At 38.8% G+C, this 23,079-nt stretch overlaps 2 protein-coding genes across 4 annotated transcripts in view; both read left to right on the forward strand.

Annotated features, from left to right (window-relative positions):
- The first annotated feature begins 47 nt into the window (after window positions 1-47).
- PECR (peroxisomal trans-2-enoyl-CoA reductase) lies at window positions 48-17,911 on the forward strand. 3 transcript variants are annotated; one of them, XR_008748295.1, is made up of 9 exons: window positions 48-182; window positions 3,212-3,345; window positions 10,599-10,764; window positions 11,433-11,514; window positions 13,732-13,828; window positions 16,033-16,143; window positions 16,743-16,854; window positions 16,977-17,123; window positions 17,155-17,911. XR_008748295.1 is itself a non-coding variant. In XM_055811410.1 (8 exons), the coding sequence occupies exons 1-8, from the start codon at window positions 68-70 to the stop codon at window positions 17,063-17,065; spliced, it is 906 nt and encodes a 301-aa protein (XP_055667385.1). In that variant the 5' UTR covers window positions 48-67; the 3' UTR covers window positions 17,066-17,911. The 3 variants fall into 3 exon arrangements, 2 of the variants coding, with proteins under 2 accessions (XP_055667385.1, XP_055667386.1); XM_055811410.1 differs by having other exon boundaries at window positions 16,977-17,911; XM_055811411.1 differs by lacking the exon at window positions 48-182 and adding an exon at window positions 376-478 and having other exon boundaries at window positions 16,977-17,911.
- Window positions 17,912-18,030: 119 nt separating this feature from the next.
- The window catches only part of MAP3K2 (mitogen-activated protein kinase kinase kinase 2), a 62,593-nt gene continuing 57,544 nt past the window's right edge, over window positions 18,031-23,079 (forward strand). Inside the window, exon 1 of the mRNA XM_055811406.1 lies at window positions 18,031-18,152. The gene's annotated coding sequence lies outside the window, so the exon portion shown is untranslated. The remainder of the gene's footprint in view (window positions 18,153-23,079) is intronic.

Here is a 23,079-nt window from a genome sequence, read left to right on the forward strand (position 1 = left end):
CGCGCGTCACGTGGCAGGGGCGGCGGGGGCGGTGGCGCGAGCGGCTGTGTGCGGGGCGGGGGGCAAGATGGCGGCGGCGCGCGGGCTGCTGGCGGCCGGGCTGTTCCGCGGGCGGGTGGCTATCGTCACCGGCGGCGGCACCGGCATCGGCAAGGCCATCGCCGCCGACTTGCTGGCACTAGGTGGGCGCGGGGCGGGGGGGCTCCGCAGGGAGCCCGGTGGGGCAGAGGGTCGGGGTGGGTGTTAGGGGGGCAGGGCCGGGCGTGAGGTGAAGGCGGGGATGGAGTTCGAGGGGGGCCGGGGAGCGCGGTGCGTGTGGGGCAGGCGGCGCCCGGGGGGGGCTGTGGGGAGCTCATGAGTGGGACGTTGTGACGGGAGTCGTGAATAGCCAGGAGAAGGAGGCGAGGCTGGTGCGGAGCTGTATGTCTTTAGACCCGTGGCACTTCAAAGATGCATTGTTTCAAATACAGCGGTCAAGGTGAGGTTGTATTAAGCCTGGACTCTTTCCCTCATTCTCCTTCTTGTGAGTTTTCCTCTTGCTCAGCTGGAGGATTTACCTGGTGGATTTACCTGGTGGTTGAACTGAGTCTGACGTAGTAGTATGGTTTTGAAGTGTTGTCCACGCAGTGAGATTAGAGACACAGTGCTTCTCTGTCAGTACTCGTGACAGAAATGTCCTGGAGGTAAAGTATATCTTCGAGTACAAGGCAATCCTTGGAGTCATCCACCTTGCAACAACTTTCCTGCAGGTTTCAACATGAAGTCCTACAGACCAGCATCAGACTGGTTTCAGATAATGTTTGTCATCATGATAGGATTCAAAGTACCAGCACTAGCATCAATGGCCTCGTGGTGCCATAGTCCTCATGGTTTGCGCTCTTGAAATGTGCATCGTGCCATTTCACTGCATAGTAAAGAGCTTTCTTTGTTAAGTCTGTGTGCTGGGAGACATCACTGCCTCTGCTGGCCTATGTCACCTCAGCTTTCCACTTGCCCTGTGGAGCTGAAGTGAGGGCTGGTTCTGCTACTTTCGTATTACTGGGGAACTAAGCGGTTTTTTAAGGTGTCCTTACATGCTGCCTTAAAGAGGTGCTTTTTAAGCATCATGACAGTGTTGGTTGATGATGTTGTCCAGTCACTTTAAAATTGTACTTAATTCGAACTGCATTATTTTTCTCAAGCAAAATACAAATAACAAAAGCGCTTGTCCATAACATCCTGAACAGAAAACACAGCTGCAAATCTCTACAAAGCACATGTAAGAAAGTGAAGAATAATGAAGAAAATCAAGTCTGTCTGAGCAGCCTTCCTTACCTGCAGACTTGCTGGCTACTCTCGACAAGATGACTGGGAACTATTTCCATGTACACCTTGCGCTTTAGGCTGTATTTTTTGGAGGGGGATGGAGCAGCAACAGATAATGCCAGTCATGATCTACATTGGTTTTATAACCAGTCTCCTTTGAAGCCGCCTGGACAGATTTAAACCCTTTATCTGAAAACTTGTGCCCTTTTTCCCCGACACAATCAGGAAATGGTCTGGTCATTCTTTGTGAAGAAAAATAAGTCAAGTACTATTAGCTTGCACAGTAGGTACCAAGTGTTTTTCAGTGAGAATTTCCCCTCTCCTAATTGGCATATTAAGCAAAAATACAGTCTTACGAGACCTTATTCTATATCAGTGTGTGCATTAACAAGCACTTGAGTTGATCAATGTAACTGCTACTGTGATTTAGTATTTTGTGTTATGTGGTAATTATGTGCACCATTTTATGAACTCTGCATTACTTGGGTGGTTGTACAAGTGACTGGAGTTCTTAATTTAAAAAATGAGGAGACCTCAGAGACTAATACGTTCACATGTGTTGTTTTAAGATGGCCACTGATTGATGGTGAAATTCCCACTCCTAGGGATATCTAGTTGCAGCACTTCCTTCTGGGAGAATTCAGCTCCTCTTGAGTTTATTTTTTGGGTTTTGGAGTTTTGTTTTGGTTTGGTTTCTTTTTTAGTTTTATGCATCGTTTCACAAGACAGTCTGAGCCAAATGAACAGCTTGCTGTGCTTTACTCCCACTAGTTACTTTGAGTTGATTCTGATGTTTGTTTGATCACGAGAGGCCAAATTCCACTCAGTAAAATAGCAACAAAGGGAAAAAAAACCCCACAAAACCACCTGGCAAGTTGTTAACTGTTTTTTTTTGGCTGGTTGAGGGTGTTGAATTGATTTATGTTAAAGCAGATGAACAGCAGAGCTAGTATGAGGAAGGGATGACTTCTGCTGGGATGCTGAGGTTATGGAAGGAGGGAACTGGAAGCAAAACCTCTTTGTCTGCTTGCCATCCAAAGCTAGTAATTTGCTTATTCATAATATGAAAATGCATGCTTACTGGATTTGCACTAGAAATTAATTTGATGTGGTCTCTTTTAGTCTATGTAGTAGCAATTACTGAAGACTTAAAGCTGTCCCAAGTCCACTGATGTGACAGAAGAAATTAGACTGGTTGTAGTGTCAGTACTTGCCATTAATTTGGCACCTGTGTTGTTTATCTCTGTAGAATTAATTCTTCTGCCTCCAAATGCTGAAAAAAACAGAGGCTTGAACTCCTGCCTCATTTTTTCCTCCTGAGCTAGGGTTCTGCAGCATGTGGTGGTATTATGGGGAAGCCTCTGTTCCTGCTGTCTGTCATCTGCAGATAGGAAATAACCTCGTGAGGCTATCATCCTTTCCTTCAGACTCTGTAGGGTTAAAAAGGAGAGCATTACATTTGCTCACTGCTAGTCAAAATTACAGCTAGACATGTGGTAAGATTGGTTTTGCGGTTTTAGGAGCAAGCATTTTTTTGTAATCAAGACCTGCTGAAACATTTTTAAATCACATAATTGATAAATGAGGCAGCTGTAAGCAGAGGCAGCAAAAGTGATTTCCAAAGCTACTTTGCTGACTCATCAATTCATGGGCTGTCTTGCCTTCTGCAGGAAGAAGAGGGAACCTTGTGGACATTTTTTTGATTGCCCTTTTCCTGGCACAGTGGGATCTTGTTGCTAAGAAGCACCTGACATCAGTCATTTCTCTCCTGCAAGGACTTCAATACTGTATCTTCCAGTCAGTGACTAATGGCTGCACATCCTACAAGATATCTCCTTGATGTTATTAAAAAACTAGCATAGTTTTAACTGTGTTAGCTGAAGGGTGTTTCATTTTGTCTCTACAGGTTGCAGTGTTGTTATTGCCTCTCGTAAATTTGATCGATTAAAAGCTGCTGCAGAAGAACTGAATAATACATTTTCTTCCATGAGGCCTGCCAAAGTGACTCCCATACAGTGCAATATTCGCAAAGAAGATGAGGTAAAGACTAGTGATTTGCTTAACATGTCAAAAGCGTATTGTGTATATAAATTCTCAGATCTCCAAAGGTCTTCTCTGGCCCTCTCAAAAGTGTCTTCGATCAGGGGCAAGGTGCAGTAAAGCACTGTTAAATTGATCTAGATAAAGATGTGCTTTTTCAAGGGAAGACCATTTGTTAGCCACCTAAGCAAGAAAGCATTTGTAATTGCAAATAGCTTTTTCTGACCATCATATATATTTCAGATACTTCTGGGAGAAGCAGGCCTTGGAACTGGCATGTTCTACAGCCAAGCTGGAGCCCGCTTAGTATGTTCTTTGTCACATTTTATCACAGCAGTGAGGGGGTGTTAACTTGTGAAGATGGAGACCTCAGAATAGTTTTCCTTCAAACAGGAAGTCACAGCATGGAACGTTGATGCTTGTGACTTGACACAAGTGCTCTGCATTGTCAGTTTTGCCTGTATTAAAGCAAAAAAAACCCCCACAGATATTATTGTTATTAACCGTGTTTGAGATTTTGATTACAATTTGAGGTGTGCCTCATTACAAACTCTATTGTTATCCCAGATGAGTTTTTTTCTTCATATTACAAAAAATTGAAGATCAAACCTGAAAGTACTTAATCTGGGTTCTTCAGAAGTCAACCTTCACTTCCTAATTTTCTAATTTGTGTAATTAAACATTTAAAAGTCCAGCATCAGGTTGGACTTTTAACTTATTGAAGACAACTAGAAAACATTCTGGTAACAACTGATTGCTGCATTTTTCTTAACCTTTCAAAGTCTCTGATAAACTCTAGCATAACGTAAAGAAATATTAATGGCCTTCAGTGGCTATGTAGGTTCTGAAAATATCCAAATATACAATCATCAAGCAAGTAAAAAATAAAATTCTTCCCTCATGGAGCAGCTTGTGCCATAAAATATAATGATATACTCGGACTTTCTCTCCTGAAGGAGATGAACCCTGGGGCTGTGCAGTATGTCACTTCACCTACCTGTGAATTTTAGGTTTGCATTGACTAGCATCAGCAGTGCAATATAATAGGTTATGGCAGATGTCAGAGGGCAACTTATATGATTAAAGCTACAGGAAAGAGAAGAGATAGAGAGAAAAGGCTTAAGCCTTCTTGCAGAAAGTACTCTGGCATGCTTAATAACCTTCTGCAGGTGCATCTTATTTCTGCATCAGTTTAAAAATGCAGTGGGAACTGCAGTGTTCTGTGAGATGGTGGAGGGCTCACATGGTGAAGTGAGGTAATCTCCACCAAACAAACTACCATTCCTATTTTATTTCTTGTTTATTAAGTGTGGCTAAAACATATTTGACAAAGCAGTATTTGATGGCTTTGGAAACTTTTTTGAAGGTGCTTTTAAAACCTTTTTTATAGGGTTGTTGTAAAGCGTAGTCATTTACAGACACGCTAGAACTTTCTCAGAACTTTTGATGTGATACTGGAGAAGCCTCTATCAGATGTCTCCTGCCAGTGGATGTTCTCATAAACCATTGTAATTTCATATCCATATCTATTGAAGAGGGGGTTCAGAGAAATAAGGTAGATTAAGCTCCAGTCTTGAATTTTTTTAGTCATTGGCACAGTCTTATAGTTTGACTCACTTCAGTTCTCTAACTGCTCTCTTGAAATCCTATTTAGAAAAAAAAACCCCCCACCACTACAAAAAGTTTGTAACTTTTGTGGAAATTTTGAATAAGGAATCTAATTTCTGTTGCATATTAACGTGGTTGGCAACATCCTATGATTTTTGTTCTTTAGCTCTTGTTTTTTGGCTCTGTCCTCCTCGCTTATTTCTTTAATGCTGAGATTCTCAAAGATTGCTAAATCCAGGCTGCTTGTTACTTAATTTCTAAAATCACTATTGGAACGGAAACACAACACATGGATCACATTTTTCAGCTTTTAACTTTGTAGTGAGGATAGCACTTTCTTACACTTAGGTGCTTAGTGTTTGTAAGTTGAAGCTAGATAAATTAATCAGTAACTTACACTGTTAAAAAACTGTCAGAACTAAGAACTGAGGGATGTGGCAGATTTTCCACAGCCCACTGCTCACTATTGCTTATTTATTGTATTAGCTAGGAGCAGCAGTGGTGAATACTTTTTTCTAATTTGCACTTGTTTGCATTGCAGAGACTAAAGGAAAAGTACCTTGGGGCTTTTATTTCTATTCAAAGAGCATTGTACATCCACTTTCAAAACCTGTTCCATTCTTAACATAAAATTTAGTGCCTGGGACTTGGAATCTTAGGAACAGGGATCAGTAAGATATGTAATGAAAGTTTTTTCTAGCCTAGGAATAAGTCTTCAGTAGAGACAACACTGCAATATAACTCACTTCAGCATTTTCACAAATACAGGAGTAGCTTCCTGTTTACAGTGTAAGATGGGGTGAGAGGGCATTTAAAATTTCGGTTTTCCTCCCAAAATAAACAAGACTTGTACAACTGTGTTGGCTCTGTGTGCTACTTATTAATAGCTTTACAACTCATTGTCTGGTTTCAGCTTAGTATGAGTGACTAGTATTTACCTCAGAAATTCACAGAAACATGTTGCTGAGTAGGGAGGACAGCCTCTACCAGTATTCCCTGTGAATCATTACATCCTCTTTCTCAGCTCTTACACCAGGTACCAAAGAATGTGTGGAGGAGAAAGACTTTATAAATGTTTCAACAAGGGGAAAAAAGCCTCCTTAGAAGTCAGAATTGATCCATCAACAAGCTACGAAGCCCAGGAAGCTTCTTGAAGAAGCTACATAATTCATTTGGTGTATCCTTCTTTTTGACATCTCAATGAAACCTTTGTAAGAGTAAATCTTTCTCTTAAAGGAAGCCACCCTGATCACCTGTAGGAACAAGCATGCCTTCCCCCCCCCCCCAAAAAAAAAAAAAAAAAATTGTCCTTGTTTTAATTTTATAATCAGACAAACTGGATGGAGGGACTTTAAAGAGAGGAGATCTAAGAAAGATGAAAGTGCTGTCAAAATTTCCAGATAATTTTTAATTTGTTTTGCCTTGTATTGCAAATCTTAAGGTAACTGACCTACTTTCAAGATAACTCATTCCTTGTGTGCCCTGGTTTGGATCTGTGAAATTCAAGCACTAAAAGATTCATCTGTCATCATATAGTGCAATATGACTGTTAGAACTTTTTCTAGTCTAGGAAGAGTTAAAGAAGGTGCAGTGAATTAATTGCTGCAGAAGCCTGATGGCAGATATCATGGGAATAGCTTAATGAATTCACATTTTTAAGCCTCCTTCATCCTCAGAGGCCTCTTGCTTTCTAGCAAAGCTTAGTTTTTGTTTAATGTGCAAGAAATAATCTTGCTTGATGGAGGATTTTCAGCTGCTGTGTAACCTGTCAGGTTTCTTTCTGTCATGGGTTTGCCGCTGCTTTTGGCTAGTTTTCCACTGAGTGTTTTGTAAAGGCTAACAAACTTGGTTTGTTTTTAAAGTTGGAAGAATAGAGGGTTCTGAGATGCTGGTAAGAGCACCTGAGGTTTCTATGTTCTGTCTTCATGGGACCTTATCCTGAAGCAGTGATTGTGCCTCTGTCCCTTATCCTGTGATCTGGAGTGTATTAAGGGAGCAGTATTGCTTCTGCGTGATTATGAAGCTGAAGTGATTTTATTTAAATGTTTTATAGCACTGCCCATGTAATGTGTTGAATCTAACAAGAGCACATCAGTTTCCTCTTACTGAGATGCAGGCCAGACAGCTCTGTGTGTGTCTTTTCAAACCAAGCTCTTTTTTCCAAAATCTAAGTATCTAATTTATTCATTCCATTGCCTCAGTGTGATGGTGGCCAGAGTGGGAGAGATGGACTCCATCCTTTTTCCATTATGAAAAGAGCATTCTATTTATCTTTGTAGATTTTTGGGAAGGTTAAGCACACGCGTGTGTGTTGTGTGTGTCTTAAATGTTGAGCTACAGTAAATCATTTGGTGGGGGAAAGACAGACATGAGGAACTTTTTAATTTTGTAAAGCCATTATGATATATGCTGTGGACAAATAGTTCTTTAATTGGCATCTAGGTAAGTAGAAGACATATCTAGGTAAGTGGAAGATAAAACCTTGTACTTCTAGTAAACCACTGCTTTTCTTGAAATGAGCAATTCATAATTCTGTGCATAGTGTCCCCTTTCCACACTCGAGCTCCAGCAACAACTGCTGCTGGGCCAGACCCGGAGGATAAGGCCTGTCACTTGCACATCTGACAAACAAGACTTCTTGAGATGGACTCAGTACAGTACTATTGAGCACTGACCTCATGTCTGAGTTCACTAGCAGCTTTTCTTCTCCAATAAACTTTATAGCTTAGCATAGTCTCAGTTGGTTTATACATACTTGGTGCCTGTCTGTATGAAGCCTGTAGTGGAAGACTGTGGCTTGGTGAGGAGCTGTGGATAAGAGATTCCTGTTGTTGGACTTTAACAGCAATAACACCAAGTAAAAATACCTGTTACCGCTGTTTAAGAGTGCCTACTAGTTCTAATCCCCAGATAGCAAATCTCTGACACACTGTAGTGGGTAGTTTGCCTGTTAAGTCTTACTCAAGATCAAGGTGACCTGTGAATGCATGTGGACACTTGCCCCTTTTCTCTGTGAAAGTGTACTACTGCACAATACTTTTGAGTTGCACTCGCAAAAAAAAGGTCCTTATTGAAGAGCTCCAGTCTTCTGGTTATGTGTTATGTCTGAAGTACCTGATTTTGTTCTTTTTCTGAAGAATGTCTTAAACTGTTAGCTCTACCTTGTGCAGTTTTGGTTTGTTTCCAGAGTGTTTAGCAGCCTTTTTAATGAAGTTCTTTCTTTGTGGATTTTGAATATTTAGGAATAGAAAGGAATCTTTAGTTCTCACTGTGATTTAAATGTGTTCTACTAGACCTTCTTTCTCACTGTGCTGGTGGCTGCTGTCACTATGTTTACTATAATCAGAAGCACTGCAGCGATGCTTTCTCTACAACACAGAAGGCATTGTGAAGATTGCTACAGTTGGAGCCACCTGAGCTGTCACTGGAGACTCTGCTAGCCTTTGCTGGATTTAAGAAAGCAGAACTGATAGGTGTTTGTGGTTGATTTTTTTTATTGCCCTGATAATATGATGCGACAGGTAGAGCAACAACAGTTTGTTAAGATACATGTGGACTGTTTTGCATTGATGTGTCACAGCAGGTTTTGCCCACCTGCTCAAAACTTGCTTGTAATGTCTCTTCTCAGTGTTTTTTTTCTTCTGTTCGTTTGTTGTTGGTTGGTTTTTTTTTTTATATTTCTTGGCCTTTTCCCTTTTCTCTGCACCCCTCTGTGCATGCGCACATATACCCCCTGCAATAGCCGTTGTTCAAACATTCCTGCTACTGAAAACATTTCTCTTCCATAAACAAGCCCATACTTCAGTAACTTATGGAGGGCAATACTCAAAACAAGATTCTCAGGCTGCCAGGGAGTAGAGTTTGATATTGCTAGAGGAAACATAACATTTGCCACCTAGCAAGACATAGCTTACTTTTCTATGGTTGTGAGCAAACCTGGAAGTATTTGTGTTATTGTGGTTCTCACAAGCTTTGGGGCTGCTGTCCCAGATGTTTTGGGTTTTTGGTATTTTTTTTTCCTCAGCTCCCACAAGCTGCAGTGACTGATTTGAGGAATAAAGTGATGTTCAGTACTTACAGATGGTGATTTAGGTATCAAAATTATTTTCTTAAAGCATTTTTTGTCAGCAGGCATTAGTTTTTTCAGTCAGGCTTCAGTCACTATATGTTTGTTTGGGTTTTCTTCTTCGGAGAGGTGCATGCTTACAGGATTCATACTGTCCTGTTAAACCATCCTGAATTGTTAGCAGCGAAAGCTGTAAGGCTGCTTTTTATGAGATTGAGTTAGTGACGCTTTTGGTGAAATACAGATCGTGCTTTGCTTGTTCCTCTATTTTTGATGTTTTCTACTGCTAACTCAATACAGAGGAAGGCTGGTTGATATCCTTCCCCTAGTCAAATCTGTTTCAGCAGCAGCAATGCTCGTGCTGTTTGGTATTTGGGGTTTTTTTGGGTCTGTGTTTTCTTTGACCACAGATACTAGATTAACTTTTTATATATGCTTGAGTAGGAATAACTGATGCATGGTATGTAGTTATGATAGGTAATCTAAGCAGGTCATGTTGTCCCATTTCCCGTTTCTTGACATAAAGATTAAATTATTAAGCAGTTGCTATGGAGTTCTTATTATGAAATATGTAGGAACAATACATCACTTTGGTATCTGTAACATCATTGAATGCTTCGAAATATGTTCCCCTCCAGAAATTCTCTTGTGTATAGTGTAAGTGTGTGGTGAAACTGCTGTACTTCCAAAACGGAAGACAACGCAAAAGGCTTATCTTACAGCCTGTAGCTCAGATCAGGTCAGAGTTAGAGCTAGGTTTAGATTCTCAAAATCTCTTCACCTCCATGTGAATTTAAGCCATTCCTTTTCTGCACTGATAGCTCTGAGTGAATAAACTGTCTACTGCTATTTGCTGTTAATACCTTCTCAGAGTACCAAAGGTAAATAGTACCAGACAGTGTTCTTAATCATAAGTATTCATCCTGCTTATAGACAAAAGGTGTCTTAGTTAAATACTTACCTTTCTTTTGCTCAAGATGACAACTTGTGTTATTTCCAGCACTTTAAATTTAGAGTTCATGTTTTGTAGGGTAGCAAACTAACCTTCTTGGTCTGAGTAAAAAGATAATCTGTTACCAACTCACATGTTAGAGCTTTAGTGAACGTACAAAACTTCACTTTTTGAAGTAAGAATGTTAAAACGTCACAAGATTACTTACGTTTTCTAATTAAAATGCTCAGGGGTATGGATCAGATGAAAAAAGCTGTAGCTATGTTATATGAAATTCTTCCAGTGTCTGCTGTGAATACCTCCACCCTTGTGCAAAATGTCAGGAGATTCTTAGTAGGTCTTCAGTAGCAGGCTTTTGTCTGTGTTTTGTTTTTACAGATCTTCAGTGGCTTAAATCCCCTTCTTCCTTCCATGCTGGTATTTTATGTAGCACCTGCATTATACCAAGATTTCCTAAGTAAACATGGATTCAGCTCAGTCCTTCTTGGCTGACTAAACTTGTCATACTGGTCTTCCAGCCTTTCTGAATTTTATGTGTGAGAAGGATATAAGCGAGAAAATACTGTCTGAGAATGAAATTGGGTATGTAGCTTAAGCAGCATACCACACTAACAAATATTGTTTCAGGTAGAAGCTTTGGTGAAGTCTACGCTGAGTCTGCATGGGAAGATTGACTTCCTGGTGAATAATGGAGGAGGCCAATTTGCAAGTCTTTCTGAAGCCATTAGTGCAAAAGGCTGGAATGCTGTGATAGACACGAATCTTACAGGGACCTTCTACTGCTGCAAAGCAGGTAAGGATTTAACATTTAAGCTTGTTTTGTTTATTTGTTTTGGTTTTTACATTTCTTGCCTTCTGGTATTGCTGTAAAGTTTCCCTACCTTCTTTTTTCCTCACACTTATCTGACAGTGGATATCTGTTTTCATGAATCTTATCCAAAGCTCTACATTAAATTGTACGTTACCTTTGTTCATATATACAAACATACGTTTAGGCAAGTATGATCTTCTGCTTAAGGCCAGATTTGGGGAGTCAGCTGGCTTGGATACTCACTTAATACACTATACAAAACCCACTTCTGTGGCCTGTATTTGCTGTGTGTAACACAGGAGAAGATTCCTCTCTCATCAGGGATGTAAATCTAAAGTTAAATTTAAGTATGATACATGATTCTCAGATAGCTTTGGGAACATGGAAATTAAAGTGATTTACGTGGAAGCATGAATCTTGATTTCCACCAGAAGACTTCTTTACAAACTTTGAGACTTACCTGGACCACATCTGTTATTTCAGCAATCCTGTGGCGAGGCTGTGGTACAAATAGCAGATTGTTTATCTAAATCTGCACAGGAAATGTGTAGTGTAGTTAGAGTTAAGACTCCAAATTTGGTTTCTGGTTGGCAAGTTCATTTGTATGCATTTGTTCTGATATTTATAGGTTATCTTCCTCCTTCATACAGTGTACAATGCCTGGATGCAGGAACATGGAGGAGTCATTGTCAACATTACTGCTGCCGTGAGAAATGGGTTTCCTGGAATGTCGTAATATATATTTTATTTTTACGTTTCCCTGTATTTTTCCCCTAGAAATACTAATTGCTCCTAAATACTTCATTTTAGAAAGGTGTGCGCTGGGCAGCAGCAAAGTGTGGAAATAAAGTAGTTAGGTCAAGAGAGAGCAATAGTATCGCTTGGCTGTATGTGTGGGCCTCTCATTAATTCAGTAGAGACTACAGGTGTAAATGGCATCTCTGGTCTCTGTCAACTTGTTTGTAAGAAACTTTGAAGCAAGACTTGCCAGTGAAGCTTTCACTGTGAGAGTAGCACTGAAATGTAACCTATACATGTTCTCTTTCCAAATCTCTGGAGGGTTTGCAAGAACTTGGCACCTGCTGTTTTCATCTTCTACTGTCTGTTTACAGGTCTTGGTGGTGTAATGAGTTATGGGAGTTGAACTGGGAGTAGGGGAGTAGGAGGAACATTTGTAGTATGTTACCAGGTTTTGGCTTTGTCCTTCGGGTCATGTAACACCTGCTTTTCCCATTTTCCTTTTTACTCTCACTTTGTAGCCGTCTTTCTTGGAGAAGGTGTCTGATGCAGAGAATTGGTTCTGGTTCTATTTGCTCTGCTTCTTTCTTGACTGGGAGGAAGTTAATGGACACAAACATATTACCACATATGTAGCTGTTTCATACTGACACAAATGATCACAGCTGTCTGCATGAAAATGCAACATCCTCTCCATATCCATGTGTGTACTACATTTGTTCAAATTTCTTTACCCTCAAAATGGAAGCAAGCAGGAGTCTTCCAGTTTGAAACTTTTTCCCCCAAAAAGTTCCAATTCACTGAAAGGAAAATAATGCTCAGAAAATAAATTGTTTCAGTTATTTTATTTTCAAAAGGAATTTTGAATTTGTCAAATTGCTGCATTTTGGCAGTTTCTTAATTGGAAAATAACTGAATTTCTTCTTTGAAACTACTTTTTTTTTTTACTTTGAATTTGTATTGAAGAAAATATAAAAATATTATTTGAGCACATGTTCCATTACCTCTCTTTGTCTTGATTCATGGTTGAAAGTTTTCAAAATTTAAAATTTTTAAGGAACAGCAGCGTATTTTCTCACTAGCTTGTTCTTGGCAAGTACAAAATAAATTTAGAGATCCACAGGGTGGTGCTGAAGGCACAGTTATTTGAGTTTCTCCACTCCGGTTAAGTGTGGTTGAATTGTCACAGCAAATAGGCTGAAGATGTATTTGAGAGTTGAATCAGGAGATAAAAAAAACTAATTCTGAATAACAGTGGAAAAAAGTTTCCCAAATAACTGTTGTGCGTGGATGTAGATTGATAGACAAAAATACTTTCAAATTAAATTCACATTGAATTTATACTTGTTTTAGAAATGTACTAGTGAAAAAGACTTGCCTTTACAAGTCCAGCCACCACTCACATGATACAAAAATCACATGATACAGTTTTTCATAAGTATTAATTTTGAACATAAAACTAGTCAAGTTTGTTTGCTCGTAGTGTGCCTGGAGGTTATTTGTTTCTGGCCTAAACATATGAATAAGTTAGGGTTTCTTATGTTTTTCTTGAGTTTTTCGTATTCCTTTCCTGGTATTTGAGAAATGATTTTATTTATCTTCTCTAAGTTTATTTTGCTAGGAACTAAATTCTTATTAGTTTCCTGAGACCCACTGTCCATTATTAATTGCAGTCATCTTGTCTGCATTTGTTCAAGCTTGTAATTATTTCAGACTAGTTTCCTATAGCACCAAGGTGTATGAGATCACTCTGCCTATGATCATCTCTACCTCCATCCACCTATATTAATTTTTAATAGTGGCTTATTTTAGTCATGCTTGTCAGAAGATCTAAACTATTTTTCAGACCACTGTCCTTCCAAGCAACCTTCCAGGTTGCTTTACCCGTGCAGCCCACCTTTCATAGTTTTACACAATTTGAACTCTGCCTCCAGTTGCTTTTCATTTTAAAAGCCTGCTTCTGCAGTAGAATGTAACTGGCCTCGTGTCACAGTGGGGAAGAGATGATGTTTTTTCCCCAAATGACTGGAAATCATAGCATAGCTTGTTTAAACTATAAAGCTATGGTCAAATAATATCTTATCCTCTCTCACATGGTTGGTCCACCCATAGACAACTACTCTGACTACCCTAGTAAGGCTGCAGTAAAAACAATATTGGGCACTGTTAGCTGAAGGAACAGATGCTGCTTTTGCTTTCTTTTTTCAATAGGCATACAGGAGCTGCAAGAGCTGCAGTGAATAACCTAACCAAGACTTTAGCTTTAGAATGGGCCCACAGCGGAGTAAGAATCAACAGTGTTGCTCCTGTAAGTAATGGCAAACGATCTGATTAAACTTAGCCATCATATATGTTCATGGTTAAAACTTTCCAGTCACAAGGGATTTTAAAATCTATAGCCTGTAACTGTGTGTGGATTATTTATGTATTTATATTTTTATAATTCCCTCATCTATGTTCTTGAGGTCATTTGAGAGTGTTTTGTACTGTTTGGATGACCATGACCAGCCAGAGATGTGGGATAAAATTGCTTCTGCTTTGACTTGGCATTCTTGGGTCTTTTCCTAACTTAATGAAATCATACTTGGGAGGCATTGGTGACCTGTCTTACAAACCCTTGACAAAACTACCAAATGCTTTGTGTTTCAGTGATGGTTACGTTATTTCTGAGTTCAGAAAACCTTTTCTTTTTGAGGTTCAGGTATGCTGATGGCTTCCCCTGTGTTTACCAAGTTATTTTTAAAATCTCTGGATGTGCCACATGATGTCTTTTACTTTGTCTTCTACATGTTAAGGTAGATTAGCTTTAGGTATAAAAAGACTGTTTGAAGTGGACCTTCTGTCAAAAAAATTATATGTAAAAATGTGTGTTCTGATTTTTTTTTTTTTCTTATGAAATATATGCAGACAGGAAGCCACTATACAGTTTGGCTAAAATATGCCTGCCACACTTCTGAGGAAGTAGGTAGCATGTAGCAGTTGTTTGAAATAAGTGTGTGGAAAGACCAGCCATATTTTTTAGTGGACGGTGCTGTAGATGTAGAGGCTATATAGAAGCCCTAGCTTTGACATTTGAGATTGTGTGATTTGTTATGACTTGTGTAATCTTCACCCTTAACCACAATTTATTTTACACATTTACTCCCTTGAAAACAGAAGAGGAAAGATAAACTTTTTCCAGCTACTGCTAAATTCAGAATTTATCTTATCTCACAGTATAGTCAAGCGTCAGATTTGTTGAACTGTTTCTCAGGATGATCTTTCTACTATCTTACAGGATGTCTGTTCTGTCTTTTGTCCTAAAACATACGGGCTCACTTTCTTTGGCATAACACAGAATGCTTAATGGCAGATGTGTGATGATCATTCAGGTAATGGCTCTTATGTAGCCTTTGTGAGGCCCAACTCATTTGAAGACTTCTTAAATATTAAGATCTACTGGCTTGGTTTTCCTGGTTATTGTTTATTTCTGATTAATCAAGTCTTGGGGAAGTAAGTAATTAAGACAGCATTATTATGTGAATATATTTTTCAGGCTTGCTAGTTACCTAATGAATCATACTAATTATACATTATAGCACTTGTCAAAGGAAATTTTTGACAAGCAAACACTTCAGAAGTATTTACTAGCTGTGTTACTATGCTGGTAACAAAAATCCATGCTGTAGTTACAGGACTACTTTATATCCTCCTGTCACTTTTATGGACACATTGGGTCTGTGGTAACCATACAAAACTGTTGCTGCTTTATAGGAGCAGAGTCCCATGTAGGGAATGGGTACATTGAGAGGAAAGCATGCATTCTGATTAAAATAGTTTCGCATATGAGTTAGTTCCCTAGTTCCCAAAATATAGTCACTCATGTTTCACAGATATCTTAGATATCTTAGCATGTACTCCATGGATGAATTCAAATTTTGTTATCTTCCATCAACTTGAGTCCCAGATGTTCTGTCATAACTAATCAATGTAACCCTGTGTTCCCATTACTGTAGCCTTCATCTTCCCTCTCAAGTCTAAACCGGACTGTATAATCATCAAAGCAGAGACAGTCACCTTTTTCTATAGCAGCTAAGTAGGGAGAGTCTGAATTCTGACTGTGAAACTGTCTGCTTCCATAAAAATCAATCTAGTGTTCTTACAGATTACAAGAAACTGTTGCGAACTTGTTCTTTGGGCTTTTTGGGTTTCTGCTGTAAGCTAATATGAAATGCTTTTAATTTGAAAAGTCTTTGAGTTTCTTTATACTCTCCACTTTATAGTTATTGAAGTGACAGTGAAGAATTAGAATAACCTGAATTATTATGCTTGAATAGAGGTGTGGCTAGCAGCCAAATTACCTTCTTGTATGAATTACACTATTCCATTAAATTTAAAAACTTGCATCCAAGTGCTGTATAGATAGTTTAATCCCACAGAAAATCCCGGTAATGTCAACTTCACAATTTTACAGTGATCACAGTTTAATCATATGCAAGAGACCTTAATTTTCACTATGCTGTTTTAAAATAGGGATTAGTATTTTCAGAAACTGCTGTTGCAAACTATGGAGAACAAGGTACAGCAATGTGGTTAAAGAGCATACCAAAGGTTCCTGCCAAGAGGTCAGCGGTTCCTGAAGAGGTAATGTATTCAGAACATTTGTGATAATTCTACTTCTGTGTCTCTATTTTGAAGCCACTTTATTATATAGAGAACAGAAAAGACTTTAATTTTGCACTGCGATGGAATATTAAAACAGAAAAAGACTTGTAGTATTATGTAGTCGTGCCAAGTGGGAAACTTCTTCAGTAGTCACAGTTACACTGAAAGTTGAATTTAGATGCCTCTTACAGCTGAGACATTTCACAGTAGACATTATTAGTTCCTGAAAAGGCTGACTTCCAGCAGGGAGGACTGAAAGAATGAGTATTAATGTGAAAAAGTGTATCTTAAAAGTACTTAGCTCTCTTCCACCAATCGTGCATCTTATAAACAGGTCAACTGTTTGGGGTTTTTTTGTTATTTTTCAGCATCTGATGCTGATCTTTGAGAGTTCACTGGTTTTCATCTGTTATGTACGTGATGTTTGTGGCTGGAAAGATGGGTTACAGATTGTTACAGTTTTCATTACTGAGTAGAAAATGTTGCTATGTCTTGCCTGTACAAATTTTTACAAGCATCTTTGACATGAACAATTCCCAGCAGTTTCAGAAGGATTAAAATTGTCATTCCTTTGTCAGATCTCTCCTGCAGTATGTTTCCTACTATCTCCAGCTGCTTCTTACATAACTGGGATAACTATGGTCGTGGATGGCGGCCAGAGTTTATATAGCCATGCCCTAGAAATACCTGGTAAGAAATGGGCTACAAAATAATGCCCTTCGAAGGACTAAAGCTGGGCACGGGGAGGACACACAAATAAAATGCCTAGTTTCTCAGTCAATTAACTATGTTGTTTTATTTGTTTTCCTCAGATCATGACAGATGGCCTTCACCACCAGAAGGAAAAAATTCTGAAATGCTTAAAAAGGTTCTTTCTGGCAAGTTCAAGCCAAAGCTGTAAAATAATGAGATTTCATCTTATTCCCAGTTTTACTCTTGCTGATAATCATACTTTGTGATTTGGGATTATTATTCTCAGTAATATAATCCTTTTGCTCATACATTGAGTGCCTTGATTGTCATTGGTTTATATTTAAAACTCGAAAGGCTGTACATAGCAAACTTCTTGGAAAACACTCAGTGCCCTGAAAACATTCAGTTTCTTTGGAAGGAGAGGTATAAAAGACACATTCTCTATTTGCACAGGCATGAAGTAATGAAGAATCTCAGTCCAAAGTGAATAAAAAAAAAATACTTATTTTGAAGTGAAGGGGGCAGTCAAGGAACATTTCAGAATTCTCCTATTGTGGATGAATTTGGGGAGAAGGTAATTTAGATCTCTGTTATTAGTTGCATCGGTAACCCTTGAGGTAGCTGTTAGCTCTACACTATCCCTGTTCAGCCACACACTGAGTGCTCAACAGCTATTTTAAATACTAAGTAGAGTAGGTATTTCTCTGAAAAGGATTAAAAATAAGGCAGAATACTGTTATTAATGTTTCAAACTAATACGGCATATCATATTGGGAATATTTTGAATTGTTTGCAGGTATAACGACATAATGGAGTTAAGCTGGCTGCAAATTAAATTTGATAATAGAAAAATCAGATAATAAACTTAAGGTTGAACATACAGTGATGGAAAACAGTATAGATTCAACAATTTAACATGCAAAATCTTGAAGCAAAAGGTATGGTGTATATTGCAGTGCTTTCTGTAGTATGCTATTCCGTTAAAGGAGAAATTTGGAATCCTTCATTCGCCAGTGTTCATTTACCATTACCATTAAAATGCTTTTTATCCATGCCGTGTTGTCTAAAATGGGTGTGCTTCTTTAAAAAACAGAGACTTCCAATATATCACTCAAAGAGGCTGTATTTGTTGTTACTTTTTTTTATTTACATTAAGGCAGGTGTTCCTATGTCTGATAACTTCAATCAAAATACAAAAAATAAGTGATGACTGTGTTGGCTGTAAAAACTGAAATTTGTGGAATCAAGTTGCTGCTATAGAAGCAACTTCTTTAATACCTGATTTTGGATTGAATGTAAGAGTCCCTGCCAGCTGTTCATTCTCTGCAAAAATGTTTGACTTTAGTGTCTTTCATTAAAGTACGGGGACTTACACAGGGACATGTAGATAGCTTTTTCATGAAATCTGAATGCCAGTTTTGTGGGGAAGGAGTGGTTTGAGCCAAAGTGCTGTTTCCTTCTGACATCCTCTTTCCTTAGTAATAGGGTGGTCGCTGATGTGGTTGTGAGAAACTTGTACAGAGATAAAAATCAGCTTTTTTCAAACCTCTTGTGCAAAGTACATTTTGATTAATCCAAATATTAGTTCAGGGTACACAGCAAGATAATTCCTGGAAGAAAATGCACCTGTTAGATTAGGAAGTCTAAAAGCCTAGCTCATTGCATATAAGTGAAATTATTTATTTTGTTAAGAGATTATATCAACCTTCTTTTACAGAAAGATGTTAAGAATGTAAAACATGAACAGGCTTGAGACTTGTAGAATTTACTTTATATTTAACTGTGAGCTTCTACAATATGTGTGGACTGTAGATTTGATGTGAAATGGTGGTGATTTGATAAAACTAAATTACTTTTATTATATCCCAGAACTGTTCTCTACGGGATTTGAGCATAAACTTGGAAATAATTATTTTACACTGTTGCACATTTTGTCTGTAACTTTGCTGGAGACTTAATATTCATGAACAGGGGAAGTTTATACATAATGATGGTGAAATACATCACTCACCTCAGTGAAATGGAACATTAGAAAATGAGCCATTCTCCTGTGTGGGAGACATGTTCAGTCTGCCATTAATAAACTCTACTAAGAACTGTAACAAACCTTTCTGTTTGTACTGAATACAAGGAACTTTTATTTGACCTTGCTGCCTTCAACTTCCAGCAAAGCAATGGATGTATTAAGATCTAAGCTAGCTCTTTAGAAGAGGCTTGTGCTGTGTGTGCTTTTTTTCCCTAGCAAGAAGTTGAAACAGCTAGCATTTGTGGCACCGTAATCCACTGCAGCTTAGTGCAATACAAGAATTTACTCAAAATACTCTAGGGGTAAGTACAGTGTAAGAAAATACATCCTTAAAAAGAGAAGTGGAAACATCAGTGTTCTGTGCTTTTTTTTTGCTTCGTTTTCGGTGGTAATACTGATGTTCCCCATGTGTTGAGGCTTACTGTGCACCATATTAAAATGCTATCACATTATATTAGCTATTAGGATAGTAACTCCTTTGCTGTAATTGTTTTGCAATGATCACCTTCCCCCACCGCCCGATTTTTCTTCTTACAGCAGGAAGAACATGAAATGTTTAATTCTCAGAACAAAGGTTTTATTTTGATCTTTGCCTCTTTGGTCTGTTTTTATGCAGGTTGAAATTGTTTTAAAAGTTTTGCAGTGCCTTGCAGAAATACAGTGTTGTGTCAGCTGGCAGCATGAATGTTTTGGTTTTCTGCTGTTAGTGCTGCAGATAATACCAGTGGTAGCAAAGCTCTTCCTAGGCTGTTGTAACAACAGCTCTTGATCAAAGGGCATTGAGAGGTTAAAAAAAAAAGTGGGCGTTGTAACAAAACCATCCTTGACCTGTATAAGATTTGGGTATCTGAGGTTCAGAGAACAGGGCTTGATTTTATTTATTTGACAAGGCAGGTAGATGCAACTGCGAAAAGGGCTAAGGAACCTTAGGAGGAATCAAAGAGGTTTATTGACCAAACACTGAAACTTAAATGTTTGCTGCACTGTACAGTTGTAATTAAGCGAAGAAAAGAATGTTAGAATGACAGTTACATTTACCATTCTGTTAGATATCTCTTTTCAGTTGCTTTAATATTTACCTTTGGATAAACCTGCACCTATTCTGCCTATCCCTTGTCAGATACTCATTTGACTGATAAATAGATGATTATCAATGGCTACTTTGCTTCACCGTGTGGTGTTCTATCTGCATATAACAGATTCTATAATGTAGAACTTTACATTTATGAAAGCAGTGTAGCTCAACGAAGGGGAATTTTCATCAACTGTACTTGCCCTATGTTTTACAGATGCTCTTTGTCTTAAGCAGAATATTGATGATTCAGGGTATTTATTTAGCATAAAATGAAGTTTGATTATTCAGGGGTTTTACTTAGTGTAAAATGAAGTCTGTGTTCTAAAAATCCTTATTCTTTAAAGACTAACAGTCATCATGTTTGCTGAAGGGAATATACTCTGTGCAGTGTCATTCTGCAGTAAGGTCCATTGCTTTAAGATGTAAATGGACAAATAAAAGGCAACGGTTGCTTGTTACAGGCTTTTATGGATATGTTTAATCTTCTGAATAGTTGTATAGAATATCCTGTATAACCTTTAAGAAAGGAGGCTATTTGCCAGATAGCGTAATTTCATATACTTCTAATCAGCATCTCCTAGTTTACTCTTGCCATCTCAAATAGCAGACTTGTGTTAAATGGCTCAGTAATGTAGACATTAGGGAAATAATCTTATTAGTAAAGTCAACACTGCCTGCGTTCTGGATTGCTGAATACGGCTGAGTCCTAAAGGTAAATGAGTTGCTTCATAAACTCCAATGATGGGATTGGAGCAGACAAACCTACTGCTGCCCGGTGTCATCTACAGTGTGCTTTTTCTAGAGAAGCAACTCCATACCTGAATGACCACTGTATTTTTCTCATACCTTGGTCTATGTATTATGTACTTGGTTCAAGTATTATAGACAAGTCAATAGCTGGCTGCTCTTTATTTATTTTGTTCTGGAGCTAACTTGAATGTCATGGGCAGTGAGAATGTGTCCTGAAATGCAAAATACTAAGTATGATGGGAGATGCCAGTCCGGGTAAGAAATACAATTGCTAGTAGGGAAGATGAAGCCTCTTAGGAATCTTCCAGCAGTGATTTAGGACTGTCCTCCCCAAGCTATTTGCTCTTCCTTTCTTTTGGCATCAGCCTCACAGTGATGGTGCATTTTTATCAGGAGGAACTGGAACTAGTGAGATGCAGGCACATGTCTCCTTCAGTCATGGAAAGGCAGAGGAGCATAGCAGACAGGTAGAACTAACGAAGGCTTGAAGTAATACTGTTGTTTGCTCAATGCATGCAAGCTAGATTTAAATTTATAAACAGGATGTTGGCCTTCCTGCTGGTGAGGGAGAACTCTTGATCATGTTATAACATGACAACATATGTTAAAACATCACAGACTTTATGCTACTGCTGTTCCCAAGCAAAGCTGTTTTGACTTACCTGCTCCATCTCTGCAGCTTGTTCCTTTTCCAGTAAACCCCTCTTTTGATTAAAAATATATTAAATTAATCATGTATTTAACTAGATCCTTTTCTGGATGTAGTTCAAAATGTGGTAACATGGTAATATGGTGCCAGTGATAGGAATAAGTGGTGTGGAGGCAGAGAAACTTGGGGTGGAAAAGGAAGATGATGGCATGGCCATGAAAAGGAGTGGGTTTGTTTCCATTTAAAGTGTTTTAGAAGCTATGGCTTCAGTGTTAACTAATACAGGCACTTGTTAGCCTCAAGCAGTACATCTAGAAGGTGAGAACCTCTTACTGCAGTGAGGCATTGATTCTGAAATCCAGGGAGAGCCATACTGCCAGATTTCAGTCAATTGCTTGAGTATACTAAGATGTGCTTACCCTATAATTTCCACCCCTGCTCCTCCCAGCTTCCTTCACCTGTACGGGGCTTGTACTGAATGCATAAATAACTAATATGCTTTATTGCAACTTCTGTCCTCTATTTTTATACTCTTCTGTATCAGCAATTACACTGTTCCTATAAGATTTATTTTGCTCCGGTAGCATGACAAATGATCTCAGAACCATGCCCCTGGGTTTGGGCTGAGCCAGTGTCATAAGTGCTGGTTTCTGGTGTTGATAGTTTTTGGTTTTGGTTTTTTTTTTTTATCTCAGAGTCAATGTTTAGCTGTTTATCCTGCTCCTGATACTGAATATGTTCTGTTTTAGGGATTATGGCACAATAGTGCTGATGGCTGTCAGTTGTGTATCACCTCTGCAAAGCGCTCTTGGGATGGTGTTTATAGTGCAAGGAGAGTGCTTTGTGCTGTGCAGGTTTGTGCAGAAACACAAAGGGCCACATGGGCAGAGGAATATGGGGTGATTTTCTACAATCCTTCCTAGCTTTGGTAGTGAAGGAATTCTGACTTCAAAACCCTCTGCTTACTAACCATTGCTTCATCAGTGAAATCCATTTGCAAGATGCTAAAACTGACAAATGGCCATGAACTGGAACACTAAGGCAAGGGAAACACTGGATGTGTTTTCAAAGCTGTGTAAGCAGCTGTGGCTCATTGATCTTGCTTGATGGTGCAGGAGTATCACACGTCAGCATTCTTCTTGGCTCTTACCCTATCATTTAGCAGAAAAGGTCACCTTTTTAACTTTCTAGTTAAAGACTCTTGGTCATGACAAGTGTCTCACGAACATGGCATGATTTTGCCAACTGTGGAACAGAGCATCTTAGCTTCGAGACAGGACTGCGTCTCCTTAGTGTTGGCTCTGGAGTTCTTATTAATCACTGTGATTCAGTCTTGTGCCTTTCTTGGATATGCTTCATCTGTTGGTCTTTATCACAGTCCTTTTCAGTCCCTTCTTTTAAAAGGTGATGATATTTGTTTTTACCATTTTTTGTAGCCTATTTCAGTGGAAGATCTCGCAATACTCGGGTTGTGGGCCTTGATGTGCAATTGTTTAGTTTCATTTGTGGTTCCCACTGGAAGTTTGCTTGCCTGGGTATGCAGCTTGGGGTCTTGCTCCACTGAAGACTTGTCTGTTTGAAGGACCGTACCAGCATAATTATATATGCCTGTAATAACATGTAAGTCTTAAACATCTGTTCAAGCAAGTTTTCCCAGGTTTGTTTAGGGTGGCCAAAATACCCCCCCCAACCCTCATTTTGGGTGGATTTTGAGGGCTTATC

The sequence above is a fragment of the Falco peregrinus genome, chromosome 8 (genome assembly GCF_023634155.1).
Source record: "Falco peregrinus isolate bFalPer1 chromosome 8, bFalPer1.pri, whole genome shotgun sequence".
Classification (NCBI taxonomy): domain Eukaryota; kingdom Metazoa; phylum Chordata; class Aves; order Falconiformes; family Falconidae; genus Falco; species Falco peregrinus.

Bases quoted from the DNA above. Each gene is read 5' to 3' on its own strand.
- PECR (XM_055811410.1), top strand. From the start codon at position 68: ATGGCGGCGGCGCGCGGGCTGCTGGCGGCCGGGCTGTTCCGCGGGCGG. The intron at 16,144-16,742 runs GTAATGTATTCA...TTCCTTTGTCAG, and splicing joins GGTCAGCGGTTCCTGAAGAG to ATCTCTCCTGCAGTATGTTT. The intron at 16,855-16,976 runs GTAAGAAATGGG...TGTTTTCCTCAG, and splicing joins CCATGCCCTAGAAATACCTG to ATCATGACAGATGGCCTTCA.